The sequence below is a fragment of the Aquarana catesbeiana genome, linkage group LG09 (assembly GCF_042186555.1).
Source record: "Aquarana catesbeiana isolate 2022-GZ linkage group LG09, ASM4218655v1, whole genome shotgun sequence".
NCBI classification, from domain to species: domain Eukaryota; kingdom Metazoa; phylum Chordata; class Amphibia; order Anura; family Ranidae; genus Aquarana; species Aquarana catesbeiana.
The window spans coordinates 320,336,509-320,352,048 of record NC_133332.1 but is presented as its reverse complement, the minus strand read 5'-3'; the positions used below and the strand labels follow the sequence as shown (position 1 = coordinate 320,352,048).

The window sequence follows — 15,540 nt, the reverse complement described above, 5'->3', positions numbered from 1 at the left end:
GAGTCCACAACCCACCACATACAGAAGGATGTCAGCTATCTCTGGCCCTGGAGGTTCTCATCAGACTGAAGGAGCCCAGAGACCATGCAAGGTTGATGAAGTTATTGGGCGCCAGACACTTCTTGAATGCCAAAGAGATATTTATTTCTCTTACAAATTTTTATGGGGGAAAGAGGGTCAAGGCCAGGACAACCTTGAGTAGTTTCAAGTTCAATTAGTAGACTCCGAGACGTCAATAGGAGGACAGCCGTGCAGGGAAAGGCCCCGGCAAGGCGCAGCATCTGCACGTGCAGGAATGCTGTCTCCTACGGCAACAGTCTTTAACAGTTTCTAACTAAGCGTAACAGTTATTTCACCTTCACTACAACTTCACCTAGTAGTTCTTTAGCGCACTGAGCTCCTGGTCTCTCTCACTAGACCCTCTAATTCACTGTCACTGAATTCCTCGATCTCCTCCAATCTTCATGGTAGTATCTTCCTCAAGCGTCACCCCCACCTCTCTGCTGGGTCCCTAGCTTGGCACTCAGATACTTCTCAAGCTTCACCCCCCGCTGGCCTCCTCCGTCCCTGGCTTGACACACAAGGCTGAGCTGCAAGCGTCATCTCTGCTGGGTGGGTTCCTGACTTGATCACCGTCTGAAGTTTCCAGATTCTCCACCGTGCCCGTTCAGTGAGAATACTGCTCTGGCACTTGCTTCAGTTACTCACTGTGGTCCCTAGTAATAAGGTGGTTGGTCCCTTAGTGCGACAGATTCCCCTCTACCTCTGACAATGACAGGTTCTCCAGCACTTCTGGTTGGACTGCAAGCCACAATCCAAACCCTGCGCTGCTCTCTCTTGCTTCTGGATAGGCCCTCAGACAGCCTAGCAGCCAGATGTCCCCGGGATAGGCCCAATCTCCGGCCTAGCAGCCTGGGGCAACAAGACACACGTCCACCCAGACAGCCGTCCAGGTGGCACAGAACATAGATCACCTGACTCCACTTGAATATATAGGCTCTCCCAGTAGGCCAAGGGAACCAAGAAAACCCTTGCCCATTGGCTGAGATACCCCATATACCTATAACCTGACCTTGGGTTGCCCTCTTCATATCTAGTACCACCAAGAACCCGGTCACCTAGTGGTAGAAGAAAAAAGTGGAACAAGGCCAAACTTAGGGAGAAATCAATGGATCTCTAACAATCAACCAGGATAACTACTCCTGGCAAGTCAATTTGTGAGGAGCAGCACTACCTAAACTCCAGGGTGCTACATCAAATATAGATTTTTGGGCATATTATGTGGCAATATGGGTTGGCAGTCTGGTATCTGTCAATGTTTTTGTTCTTTTACACAACACCCAGATCTGCTAATCTCCAACAGGCTTTCTGTGATCTAGCCTGATTTTTGATAGATGAATGCTGAGACATTCACCTCTAGATCCAAAGGTTAAGTCCCGTTCTTCCCATCCCCATCTCGTAATCCCCTGAAGCCTCCTAACTAAGCTTCTTCAGAAATACATCCATAAGTCAATGTTGCCACTTGCTTCTACCTCACAGGATTCGTCTGCTAATTGGATTCCATGTCCCCCTCCCCACCTGCCAGGCTGAGGGTCAAAACTATATAAAGAGCTACTAATTAGTATATGACGATTACCAATTCACCCCAAGAGCACCATCTCCGTACAGAGCCGAGTTCAGGTAAGCAACTCATACTTGTTTGTTGTTCGATGAATTTTGATATTTCTGGAGGAGTTTGTTATATGGAAGATGATTTAACATTGCTGGAAGATTCAATGTATCTCAATGCAACATAAAAATAATCCTGATTCCTCTATAAAGATATATAGATCACTAGGGGGGTCACCAGCAGGAGGAATGAGGTCCTGATTCCTCTATATGGAAGGAGGTCCCAGTTCCTCTATATAGACCTTTATATCACTAGAGGAATCACCAGCGGGACGAAGGAGGTCCCGATTGCTCTATATAGATCTTTACATGACTAGAGGGGTCACCAGCAGGAGGAAGGAGGTCCTGATTCCTCTATATAGGTCTTTACATCACTAGAGGGATCACCAGTGAGAGGAAGGAGGTCCCGATCCCTCTATATAGATCTTTACATCACTAGAGGGGTCACCAGTGAGAGGAAGGGGGTCCTGATTTCTCTATATAGAAGGAGGTCCCATTTCATCTATATGGATATTTATATCACTAGAGGGGTCACCAGCAGGAGGAAGGAGGTCCTGGTTCCTCTATATAGATCTTTATATCACTAGAGCGATCACCAGCAGGAGGAAGGAGGTCCTGATTCCTCTATATAGATCTTTATATCACTAGAGGGGTCACCAGCAGGAGGAAGGAGGTCCTGATACCTCTATATAGATCTTTATATCACTAGAAGGATCACCAGCAGGAGGAAGGAGGTCCTGATTCCTCTATATAGATCTTTATATCACTAGAGGGGTCACCAGCAGGAGGAAGGAGGTCCTGATTCCTCTATATAGATCTTTATATCACTAGAGGGATCACCAGCAGGGGGAAGAAGGTCCTGATTCCTCTATATAGGTCTTTATATCACTAGAGGGATCACCAGCAGGAGGAAGGAGGTCCTGATTCCTCTATATAGATCTTTATATCACTAGAGGGATCACCAGCAGGAGGAAGGAGGTCCTGATTCCTCTATATAGATCTTTATATCACTAGAGGGGTCACCAGCAGCAGGAAGGAGGTCCTGATTCCTCTATATAGATCTTTATATCACTAGAGGGGTCACCGGCAGGAGGAGGGAGGTCCGAGTTCCTCTATATAGATCTTTAGTTAGACATCATGTAGAATAGTATGTCCAGTTCTGGAGATCTCACTGAAAAAAAAGGTATTGATAAGCTGTTCAAAAGCAGAACTCCAGCAAAGACTTTACTAATTTATTTCTGTTTTAGGTGGTGTAGGGAAGGTTTAGAAGCTCTGTCAGGTCTTTTCTGTGGTCTAGGTTCCTGCTGAGAAGATTCGCCCTCACTGTCTGTCCCAGGGGCGGACTGTGTAGCTGCACAAAGGCCACTGAAGCCCATGTATACAAATTGTGGGTTGGGCCGGTGCTGGGAGCCCCTCCTGCGGTCACATGAATTCTGCTTACTTCTAGGACAGGTAAGAAGTGGGATGGATTCTTCATGGTGTCTACAACTGTGCTCCTGGTTTATAATATCTAAGAGGCACAGAGAGTGCATCGTTCATCCCTTCTCCGACCAGCCCTGACACATACACAAAGCTCCTCTTACTCTTAGTGCCATCTGGGAGTGAAGGGTTTGCTGGCTCTTTCCAAAAGAAAAAGTCAGCACCAAGGTGAATGCTCTGCAGTCATAGGCTTTATTCAATGGGTAACAAATAACACGCATAGGGTGTCAATGCGTTTCAGCCAAAGAAAGCTTTCTTTTCTGATGTAAGGTGGACTTTGATAGGGACTCTCATGTATGGGGAATTTGATGGGGACTCTCATGTATGGGGAATTTGATGGGGACTCTCATGTATGGGGAATTTGATGGGGACTCTCGTGTATGGGGAATTTGATGGGGAATCTCATGTATGGGGAATTTGATGGGGAATCTCATGTATGGGGAATTTGATGGGGACTCTCATGTATGGGGAATTTGATGGGGAATCTCATGTTTAGGGAATTTGATGGGGACTCTCATGTTTAGGGAATTTGATGGGGACTCTCATGTATGGGGAATTTGATGAGGAATCTCATGTATGGGGAATTTGATGGGGACTCTCATGTATGGGGAATCTGATGGGGACTCTCATGTATGGGGAATTTGATGGGGACTCTCATGTATGGGGAATTTGATGGGGAATCTCATGTATGGGGAATTTGATGGGGAATCTCATGTATGGGGAATTTGATGGGGACTCTCATGTATGGGGAATTTGATGGGGAATCTCATGTATGGGGAATTTGATGGGGAATCTCATGTATGGGGAATTTGATGGGGACTCTCATGTATGGGGAATTTGATGGGGAATCTCATGTTTAGGGAATTTGATGGGGACTCTCATGTTTAGGGAATTTGATGGGGACTCTCATGTATGGGGAATTTGATGAGGAATCTCATGTATGGGGAATTTGATGGGGACTCTCATGTATGGGGAATCTGATGGGGACTCTCATGTATGGGGAATTTGATGGGGAATCTCATGTATGGGGAATTTGATGGGGACTCTCATGTATGGGGAATTTGATGGGGACTCTCATGTATGGGGAATTTGATGGGGACTCTCATGTATGGGGAATTTGATGGGGACTCTCATGTATGGGGAATTTGATGAGGAATCTCATGTATGGGGAATTTGATGGGGACTCTCATGTATGGGGAATTTGATGAGGAATCTCATGTATGGGGAATTTGATGGGGACTCTCATGTATGGGGTATTTGATAGGGAATCTCATGTATGGGGAATCTGATGGGGACTCTCATGTATGGGGGATTTGATGGGGAATCTCATGTATGGGGGATTTGATGGGGAATCTCATGTATGGGGAATTTGATGGGGACTCTCATGTATGGGGAATTTGATGGGGAATCTCATGTTTAGGGAATTTGATGGGGACTCTCATGTATGGGGAATCTGATGGGGAATCTCATGTATGGGGAATTTGATGGGGACTCTCATGTATGGGGAATTTGATGGGGAATCTCATGTTTAGGGAATTTGATGGGGACTCTCGTGTAAGGGTAAGGCGGACTACAATGTAAGGGGGCTCCTATGGTGACTCTGATGTAATGGGGGACTCTAAAGGGCTCAGGTTTATTTGCAAAGCAGGCCTGGCATCCATGTTGGAAGGTGTCAGTGCTTACACAGGGTTCATTACCCCCTCTATCATGTGACAGTGTTCAGGCCTGGTGATTGGCTGTTGGTAATGCCCCATGGAAGGAGATGAGCTCTGAGTCTCTGTTATATAAATATTCTCTCTCTCAGAGTCTTTTATGTGTTCAGAAAATGAGGCACACAGGAAGCTCAGAGCAAACAAAGCTGTTGAAGGGGATTTCCCCGGTACAGGCGCCGCAGCTGAGGGTGATCTTTACACCTGCAGATTGTCCATGCTGTGCTCCTCTCTTTTCTCTGATTATCAGGGAGGAGGGAGTGGTGGAGAGATTCCACTAAGCCCAAAATTCAGGAAAAATCGGATATTTCAATTAATTTTATTCAGTCGGTGCAATGCATTGAGATGATGAGGAAGGAAAAATTATTATTATAATTATACAGATTTATATAATTATACAGGATTTAAATTATTATACAGATTTATATTATTATACAGGATTTATATAGGGCCAGCCGTTTGCGCGGCGCTTTACAACATGAGGGCAGACATTACAGTTACAATACAATTTAATAAAGGAGGAAGCAGAGGGCGCTGCTCCATAGAGCTTACAATCTAAGAGGGAAAAATTAGGGTGGAGTTTGTTGGGTTAGGCGGGATCTGTGTTTTTTTTGTTTTACAATTTTATAAGCCGTATTTCTTTCTCTGTGCACACAAATTTATTGATTAGACCTTAAAAAATGCAGAGGAATGTGTCACTGACATGACTTTGGTTACCAATAGGGATGAGCCGAACCCCCCAACCCCCCCCCCCCCCGGTTCGGTTCGCAGAAGAACATGCAAAAAATTTGTGTGAACCCCATTAAAGTTTTAAAGGCTTTTATGCAAGTTTTTGCCCTAAAAAGGTGTTTGGGGACCCGGGTGATCATCCGCTGACATCAGTCTCCGCTATGCTCCGAAACTGATGACGGAGGAAAACCCTATTTTTCCATCCGTCTGCGGATCGGATGAACACGGACAGACGGTCCGTTTTCATCCAACCCCCCCCCCCCCCCCCACCAATGGAGGAAAGTGGAGATCTCATGGGTCCGTTTCTGCACAGTGGGTAGAGACGGACTAGTCATCCGCCAGCTAAGTGGGGATCAATGGAGCACTCCCCGCCGAGCAAGCGGATGTCCAAAAACGGATCCTCCCGGGATCCGCATGTGTGAAAGGGGCCTAAGATTATGGTTAGAGTTAGTATTTTTGTTGGGGTTTACATTAGGGTTAACACAAGGGCTTGCATTACGGTTAGTATTAGTATTATGGTCATGTTAAGGGTTAGGGTTAATATTAGGGCTACAGTCAGGGATAGTTCAAGGACTTGCATTAGGATTAATGTTAGGCTACATTACAGTCTCAGTATCAGGGGCATGCACAGGTGCACAGTCTCAGTATCAGGAGCGTGCACAGGTGTACAGTCTCAGTATCAGGAGCGTGCACAGGTGTACAGTCTCAGTATCAGGAGCGTGCACAGGTGTACAGTCTCAGTATCAGGAGCGTGCACAGGTGTACAGTCTCAGTATCAGGAGCGTGCACAGGTGTACAGTCTCAGTATCAGGAGCGTGCACAGGTGTACAGTCTAAGTATCAGGAGCGTGCACAGGTGTACAGTCTCAGTATCAGGAGCGTGCACAGGTGTACAGTCTCAGTATCAGGAGCGTGCACAGGTGTACAGTCTCAGTATCAGGAGTGTGCACAGGTGTACAGTCTCAGCACTAGGAGCGTGCACAGGTGTACAGTCTCAGTATCAGGAGCGTGCACAGGTGTACAGTCTCAGTATCAGGAGTGTGCACAGGTGTACAGTCTCAGCACTAGGAGCGTGCACAGGTGTACAGTCTCAGTATCAGGAGCGTGCACAGGTGTACAGTCTCAGTATCAGGAGTGTGCACAGGTGTACAGTCTCAGCACTAGGAGCGTGCACAGGTGTACAGTCTCAGTATCAGGAGCGTGCACAGGTGTACAGTCTCAGTATCAGGAGCGTGCACAGGTGTACAGTCTCAGTATCAGGAGCGTGCACAGGTGTACAGGCTCAGTATCAGGAGTGTGCACAGGTGTACAGGCTCAGTATCAGAAGCGTGCACAGGTGTACAGTATCAGGAGCGTGCACAGGTGTACAGTATCAGGAGCGTGCACAGGTGAACAGTCTCAGTATCAGGAGCGTGCACAGGTGAACAGTCTCAGTATCAGGAGCGTGCACAGGTGTACAGTCTCAGTATCAGGAGCGTGCACAGGTGTACAGTCTCAGTATCAGGAGCGTGCACAGGTGAACAGTCTCAGTATCAGGAGCGTGCACAAATGTACAGTCTTAGTATTAGGAGTGTGCACAGGTGTACAGTCTCAGTATTAGGAGCATGCAGGAGCGTGCACAGGTGTACAGTTTTAGAACTAGGAGCGTGCACAGGTGTACAGTCTCAGTATTAGGAGCGTGCACAGGTGTACAGTCTCAGTATTAGGAGCGTGCACAGGTGTACAGTCTCAGTATTAGGAGCATGCAGGAGCGTGCACAGGTGTATAGTCTCAGAACTAGGAGCGTGCACAGGTGTACAGTCTCAGAACTAGGAGCGTGCACAGGTGTACAGTCACAGTATGAGGGGCGTGCACAGGTGTACAGTTTTAGAACTAGGAGCGTGCACAGGTGTACAGTCTCAGAACTAGGAGCGTGCACAGGTGTACAGTCTCAGAACTAGGAGCATGCACAGGTGTACGGTCTCAGCACTAGGAGCATGCACAGGTGTACAGTCTCAGCACTAGGAGCGTGCACGGGTGTACAGTCTCAGAACTAGGAGCGTGCACAGGTGTACAGTCTCAGAACTAGGAGCATGCACAGGTGTACAGTCTTAGCACTAGGAGCGTGCACAGGTGTACAGTCTCAGTATCAGGAGCATGCACAGGTGTACAGTCTCAGCACTAGGAGCGTGCACAGGTGTACAGTCTCAGCACTAGGAGCGTGCACAGGTGTACAGTCTCAGCACTAGGAGCGTGCACAGGTGTACAGTCTCAGCACTAGGAGCGTGCACAGGTGTACAGTCTCAGCACTAGGAGCGTGCACAGGTGTACAGTCTCAGCACTAGGAGCGTGCACAGGTGTACAGTCTCAGCACTAGGAGCGTGCACGGGTGTACAGTCTCAGAACTAGGAGCGTGCACAGGTGTACAGTCTCAGAACTAGGAGCATGCACAGGTGTACAGTCTTAGCACTAGGAGCGTGCACAGGTGTACAGTCTCAGTATCAGGAGCATGCACAGGTGTACAGTCTCAGCACTAGGAGCGTGCACAGGTGTACAGTCTCAGCACTAGGAGCGTGCACAGGTGTACAGTCTCAGCACTAGGAGCGTGCACAGGTGTACAGTCTCAGCACTAGGAGCGTGCACAGGTGTACAGTCTCAGCACTAGGAGCGTGCACAGGTGTACAGTCTCAGCACTAGGAGCGTGCACAGGTGTACAGTCTCAGCACTAGGAGCGTGCACATGTGTACAGTCTCAGTATCAGGAGCATGCACAGGTGTACAGTCTCAGAACTAGGAGCGTGCACAGGTGTACAGTCTCAGAACTAGGAGCGTGCACAGGTGTACAGTCTCAGCACTAGGAGCGTGCACATGTGTACAGTCTCAGTATCAGGAGCGTGCACAGGTGTACAGTCTCAGTATCAGGAGCATGCACAGGTGTACAGTCTCAGCACTAGGAGCATGCACAGTTGTACAGTCTCAGTATCAGGAGCGTGCACAGGTTTACAGTCTCAGCACTAGGAGCGTGCACAGGTGTACAGTCTCAGCACTAGGAGCGTGCACAGGTGTACAGTCTCAGCACTAGGAGCGTGCACAGGTGTACAGTCTCAGCACTAGGAGCGTGCACAGGTGTACAGTCTCAGCACTAGGAGCGTGCACAGGTGTACAGTCTCAGCACTAGGAGCGTGCACAGGTGTACAGTCTCAGCACTAGGAGCGTGCACAGGTGTACAGTCTCAGTATCAGGAGCGTGCACAGGTGTACAGTCTCAGTATCAGGAGTGTGCACAGGAGTACAGTCTCAGTATCAGGAGCGTGCACAGGTGTACAGTCTCAGCACTAGGAGCGTGCACAGGTGTACAGTCTCAGCACTAGGAGCGTGCACAGGTGTACAGTCTCAGCACTAGGAGCGTGCACAGGTGTACAGTCTCAGTATCAGGAGTGTGCACAGGAGTACAGTCTCAGTATCAGGAGCGTGCACAGGTGTACAGTCTCAGCACTAGGAGCGTGCACAGGTGTACAGTCTCAGCACTAGGAGCATGCACAGGTGTACAGTCTCAGTATCAGGAGCATGCACAGGTGTACAGTCTCAGCACTAGGAGCGTGCACAGGTGTACAGTCTCAGCACTAGGAGCGTGCACAGGTGTACAGTCTCAGCACTAGGAGCGTGCACAGGTGTACAGTCTCAGCACTAGGAGCGTGCACAGGTGTACAGTCTCAGTATCAGGAGCATGCACAGGTGTACAGTCTCAGTATCAGGAGTGTGCACAGGAGTACAGTCTCAGTATCAGGAGCGTGCACAGGTGTACAGTCTCAGCACTAGGAGCGTGCACAGGTGTACAGTCTCAGCACTAGGAGCGTGCACAGGTGTACAGTCTCAGCACTAGGAGCATGCACAGGTGTACAATCTCAGCACTAGGAGCGTGCACAGCTGTACAGTCTCAGTATCAGGAGCATGCACAGGTGTACAGTCTCAGCACTAGGAGCGTGCACAGGTGTACAGTCTCAGCACTAGGAGCATGCACAGGTGTACAGTCTCAGCACTAGGAGCGTGCACAGGTGTACAGTCTCAGCACTAGGAGCGTGCACAGGTGTACAGTCTCAGCACTAGGAGCGTGCACAGGTGTACAGTCTCAGCACTAGGAGCGTGCACAGCTGTACAGTGTGGGAAAACGATCGCTGTATAATCTACACTCACATTTCTCTTATCTGACCGAATACAGAAAATGATTTCCGTTGGTTGCTCAGAGAATGTTTTCAATGTGAAGATTATTTACTGGTGACCACAAACCACGGCCCCTGTGCTATATAGGTCATTACTCCCCCGGCATGTAAAGTCGTGTCACTCCCATACACTGTATGACCAAATGTTCCCCCCTGCAATGAGTTCATGTACCTCCAGAGAAGGGCACAGTTTATACTCCATCATACAAAGACATCATATAGATCCTGGTGCCTGTGCATTTCTTGGCGTTGTTACAAATGTCTGACACAGATTAGCCCCCTGCTGCAGCCTCCTACCTTGTCATAGGCTACAAAGTTACAATGTACAGTCTGATCACTGGGGGGGGAGGGGAGACTGAGGAAATGACTCCTCCTCCTTCTACAAAGTTACAATGTACAGTCTGATCACTGGGGGGGAGGGGAGACTGAGGAAATGACTCCTCCCCCTGGTACCAGCCTCCAGCAGTCCATGTACAGCAGGGCTGAAGTTTGAGAGTAAATGCAGCACAAGGAGCCAATCAGTTCATAGACAGACAAGGGGCATGCCAATAGGAGGAGAGAGCAGAGACACATGACTGCCACTGTGCTGCTTCTCCTTTCACTGTCCAGTCACAGGCTGGGCTCACAGGAAGTGGGTTTAATGGAGCTGGCTGTCAGCCTGAGGACACCTAGTGGCCGAATAAAGCAATGCGAGGAAATCTCTGGATTGAAGGTAAGTTTTGCAGCACAGGCTGGTTCTATTTTATGGGCCATTTCTTGGTATTCTTGGTTGGAGTTCTGCTTTAAACATTTCTTTGCCCATTATAAGCCAAATACTTCCAGTCTTCATTATAAGTCAATGTCGGGTTTTTTTTTGTGTGAAGAAGACGGGATGCCTGAACCTAGAACTGATCGATTTTCTCTCTTCTATCCCCCCAACAGATTGGAGTCAATATGGCGGACGGTTCCAAGTAAGAAATTCTAATGTTAAAATGATGCAAGAGAACTGGAATATAATGCTGTGTTCTGATTGGTCCTTCTCTGCCCAGTACATGACATAGGAAGCCTTGTTCTGATATAACAATCACAGAGATCATTCACACCAATAACACGATTGATAACGCGCATTAAAGGGCTGGAATCGGGGGTAATGCATTGGGTGCATGGCGGGGTGAGGGGCAGGCAGAAGAGGCGACTGCCGTGGGGGCAAAAAGGGCAGGACAGGCAACACATGCTGCTCAACTACAGAGTATCCGGAAAGTATTCACAGCGCTTCACTTTTTCCACATTTTGTTATGTTACAGCCTTATTCCAAAACGATTAAATTCATTATTTTCCTCAAAAATCTACAAACAATCCCCCATAATAACAACGTGAGAGAAGTTTGTTTGAGAAATATTTGCAAATTTATTAAAAATAAAAAAAGGAAAAAAATATCACAGGCTCCTCCCATGTACATAAGTATCGCAGACTCCTCCCATGTACATAAGTATCGCAGACTCCTCCCATGTGCATAAGTATCACAGGCTCCTCCCACGTACATGAGTATCACAGACTCCTCCCATGTACATAAGTATCACAGGCTCCTCCCAAGTACATAAGTATCACAGGCTCCTCCCATGTACATAAGTATCACAGACTCCTCCCATGTACATAAGTATCACAGACTCCTCCCATGTACATAAGTATCACAGACTCCTCCCATGTACATAAGTATCACAGGCTCCTCCCATGTACATAAGTATCACAGGCTCCTCCCATGTACATAAGTATCACAGACTCCTCCCATGTACATACGTATCACAGGCTCCTCCCATGTACATAAGTATCACAGACTCCTCCCAAGTACATAAGTATCACAGGCTCCTCCCATGTACATAAGAATCACAGACTCCTCCCATGTACATAAGTATCACAGACTCCTCCTATGTATATAAGTATCACAGACTCCTCCCATGTACATAAGTATCACAGGCTCCTCCCATGTACATAAGTTTTACAGGCTCCTCCCATGTACATAAGTATCACAGGCTCCTCCCATGTACATAAGTATCACAGACTCCTCCCATGTACAGAAGTATCACAGGCTCCTCCCATGTACATAAGTATCACAGGCTCCTCCCATGTACAGAAGTATCACAGGCTCTTCCCATGTACATAAGTTTTACAGGCTCCTCCCATGTACATAAGTATCACAGACTCCTCCCATTTACATAAGTATCACAGGCTCCTCCCATGTACATAAGTATCACAGGCTCCTCCCATGTACATAAGTATCACAGGCTCCTCCCATGTACATAAGTATCACAGGCTCCTCCCATGTACATAAGTATCACAGACTCCTCCCATGACACTCAGAATTGAGCTCAGGTCCATCCTGTTTCCACTGATCATCTTGAGATGTTTCTACAACTTGATTGGAGTCCACCTGTGGTAAATTCAGTTGATTGGACATGATTTGGAAAGGCACACACCTGTCTATAGAAGGTCCCACAGGTAACAGTGCATGTCAGAGCACAAACCAAGCCATGAAGTCCAAGGAATTGTCTGTAGACCTCCGAGACAGGATTGTATGGAGGCACAGATCGGGGGAAGGGTACAGAAACATTTCTGAAGCATTGAAGGTCCCAATGAGCACAGTGGCCTCCATCATCCATAAATGGAAGAAGTTTGGAACCACCAGGACTCTTCCTAGAGCGGGCCGCCCGGCCAAACTGAGCGATCGGGAGAGAAGAGCCTTAGTCAGGGAGGTGACCAAGAACCCGATGGTCACTCTGACAGAGCTCCAGTGTTTCTCTGTGGAGAGAGGAGAACCTTCCAGAAGAACAACCATCTCTGCAGCTCTCCACCAATCAGGCCTGTATGGTAGAGTGGCCAGACAGAAGACACTCCTCAGTAAAAGGCACATGACAGCCCACCTGGAGTTCACCAAAAGGCACCTGAAGGACCCTCAGACCATGGGAAACAAAATTCTCTGGTCTGATGTTTGTAGAATTTTGAGGGAAATAATGAATTTAATCCATTTTGGAATAAGGCTGTAGCATAACAAAATGTGGAAAAAGTGAAGCGTTGTGAACACTTTCCGGATGCACTGTAGTTCACAGCTCATTGGGCGGACCTTGGCTCTATCGCCTCGAGCGTGAAGGTACCGCGCGTTCAGAACGCAGAAGGGCAGCTGCTCGGTGAGGGACCAGGAAGTTAAAGGGGATCACTGGAATAGCAATGTAGTAGTGGTGTTGGCAGCCAATTGAAAATGAATAAGCTGCCAAATGCAATGTATGAAAACGCATGTGTGTTAAAGTTCATGCATCGTGGTGTGATTGAGCCCAGATATAGAGATTGTCTAAAGAACTCAACTCAAGACGGACACTCTGTCTGCACTGGTGCGCAAGAACCCATCAGACGGTACAGAGGGGTTATCCAGGTGGCCATTAAATTGTATCTACACCACTTCCTGTCTACATACACCTTATATTCCCCGGAATTCAGGATAGAAAACCGTTCTCTGTGGCACCAACATCCCGTACCTTCCAGCAATACCTCATTATCCATCAAGATCTCAGATCACCATTTACATTGAGGAAACACTAGAGATATCAATCCACACATTATACAAATATAAACGTTACACAAATTGGCTTACTTGTTGTTTTATTTCATTGTCTACTTTCAGAGTCTTTAAGAAAACCAGTCCTGATGGCAAGGTGAGAAGAATATTTCTATTAAACTTTTATAAAATAATTGGCAGAACGGGTAGAAAAAAACAAACAACTGCAACCTAAAGCTCAGGTGTAAATGTGTGTGAGGTTGGGTTCAAACTATTGCGAATTGGATGTCGGTGTTACGCATACAATTCGTCAGGAGATTGTGACCGGCTCTCTATGGAGCCGGTTCACACATCTCCGCAGTGGCTCCGGTGCGAACCCCACAGGAGTCCTGTGCGTCTTTTGGTCCGTTTCAGGTCCGAATTCAGCCAAAAATTTGGGCTGAGATCAGACCTGAAATGGTGAATGGAGACGCACCAGATTCCTGCTGTGAGCCGCTGCCTTCTCCAGTGTGAACCCAGCCTAAAGCTTTATCCCATATATACTATAAAGCCTAAACTTTGTGGACATCTGACCATCAAACCTTCCTTTATGAACAGAAGTATGTGAACCACTCTTCAAATGATGGGGTTCAGGTGTCTCCATTGAAGGGTCCTGGTAATCCTCCATCATACAAAGACATTGTAGATAATTGTGCTCTACCAACCTTGTGGTAACAGTTTGGTGAAGACCCATTTCTGTTCCAGCATGACTGTGCCCCCCTATGTTCAAAGCCAGCTCCTTAAAGATGTGGTGTGACCATTTTGGCGTGGAGGATCTCGAGTGTCCTGCACAGAGCCCTGACCTCAAAGCTACATAACTCCTTTGGGATGAATTGGAATGCCAAATGTAAGCTAGCTCCATAAAAACATGGTTTAACCAGTTTAGTGTGAAGGAACTCGAACGTCTTGCTCAGAGCCCTGATCTCAACCCTACTGAACAGCTTTGGGATAAGTTGGAATGTGAGCCAGGTCTTCTCATCCAACATTAGTACCTGACCTCACAAATTTTAGACTGTGGTCCCCATGTCCAACAGGTCCAACACTACCAAAGTCCTGAAGAAGAGGAGCCCCAATTCCCTGAGACATGTTGCTCATGATTTAAGTCAAACATTAATAAAGTGTTAATTGTTCTCCAACCAGCTGACTGGTGTTTCCAAGACATTCTCTTCACATATGGCTATCCTCACCTACCACCACAATATCATTAAGATGAAATAGAATGCAGATTATGAGCCGGTTCTTGGAATGCTGATGGTGAGCTAGGTCTTCTCATCCAACATCAATACCTGACCTCACAAATGGGCAATAATTCCCACAGACACCCTTCAAAATTTTGGAGAAAACCTTCCTAGAAAAGTGGAGGATGTTAGAGCCACAAATGGGCAACTCCATATTAATGGCCATGGTTTTGGAATGGGATATCCAACAAACTCAGAACCCTGACCTCAACCTTACTGAACACATTTGAGATGAATTGGAACCCTGATTGTGACCAATGGCTTTTTTTGGTGCCCAACATTGGGCCCAACATGTGGGCCAGGTTTTCTCATCTAACATCAGTACCTGACCTCGCAAATGGGCACAAATTTCCACAGACACCCTCCAAAAATCTAGAGGAAATTCTTCCCAGAAGAGTGGAGCCAACTCCATAAAGACATGGTTTGACCAGTTTGGTGGAGGAACTTGAGAGTCCTGCACAGATCCCTGACCTCAATGTTAGACTGTGGTCCCCATGTCTAACAGGTCTAACACTACCAAAGTCCTAAAGAAGGGGGAGCCCCAATTCCCTGGCACATGTTCCTCGTGATTTAAGTCACACATTAATAAAGTGTTAATTGTTCTCCAACTGGCTGACTGGAGTTTCCAAGACTTTCTCTTCGCATATGGTGTTCCTCACCTACCACCACAATCTCAACCCTACTGAATATCTTTGAGATGAAATAGAATAAAGATTACGAGCCAGTTATTGAATGAGATGTCCAACAAACTCAGAACCCTGACCTCAACCCTACTGAACACCTTTGGGATGAATTCGAATGCCGATGGTGAGCCAGGTCTTCTCATTCAACATTAATACCTGACCTCACAAATGGGCACAAATTCCCTCAGACACCCTCCAAAATCTTGTGGAAAGTCTTTCCAGAAGTATAAAGGATGTTATAGTCAGAAAAGGGGGCAACTCCATATTAATGGC

The 15,540-nt window shown here is 47.2% G+C and overlaps 1 protein-coding gene across 1 annotated transcript in view; it reads left to right on the top strand.

Moving 5' to 3' along the window:
• Positions 1-1,575: 1,575 nt before the first annotated feature.
• ARR3 (arrestin 3) overlaps positions 1,576-15,540 on the top strand; it is a 38,672-nt gene continuing 24,707 nt past the window's right edge. The window contains exons 1-3 of the mRNA XM_073600780.1: positions 1,576-1,680; positions 10,703-10,731; positions 13,434-13,464. Coding sequence (XP_073456881.1) covers positions 10,715-10,731; positions 13,434-13,464 — 48 coding nt within the window. The 5' untranslated portion in view covers positions 1,576-1,680; positions 10,703-10,714. The remainder of the gene's footprint in view (positions 1,681-10,702; positions 10,732-13,433; positions 13,465-15,540) is intronic.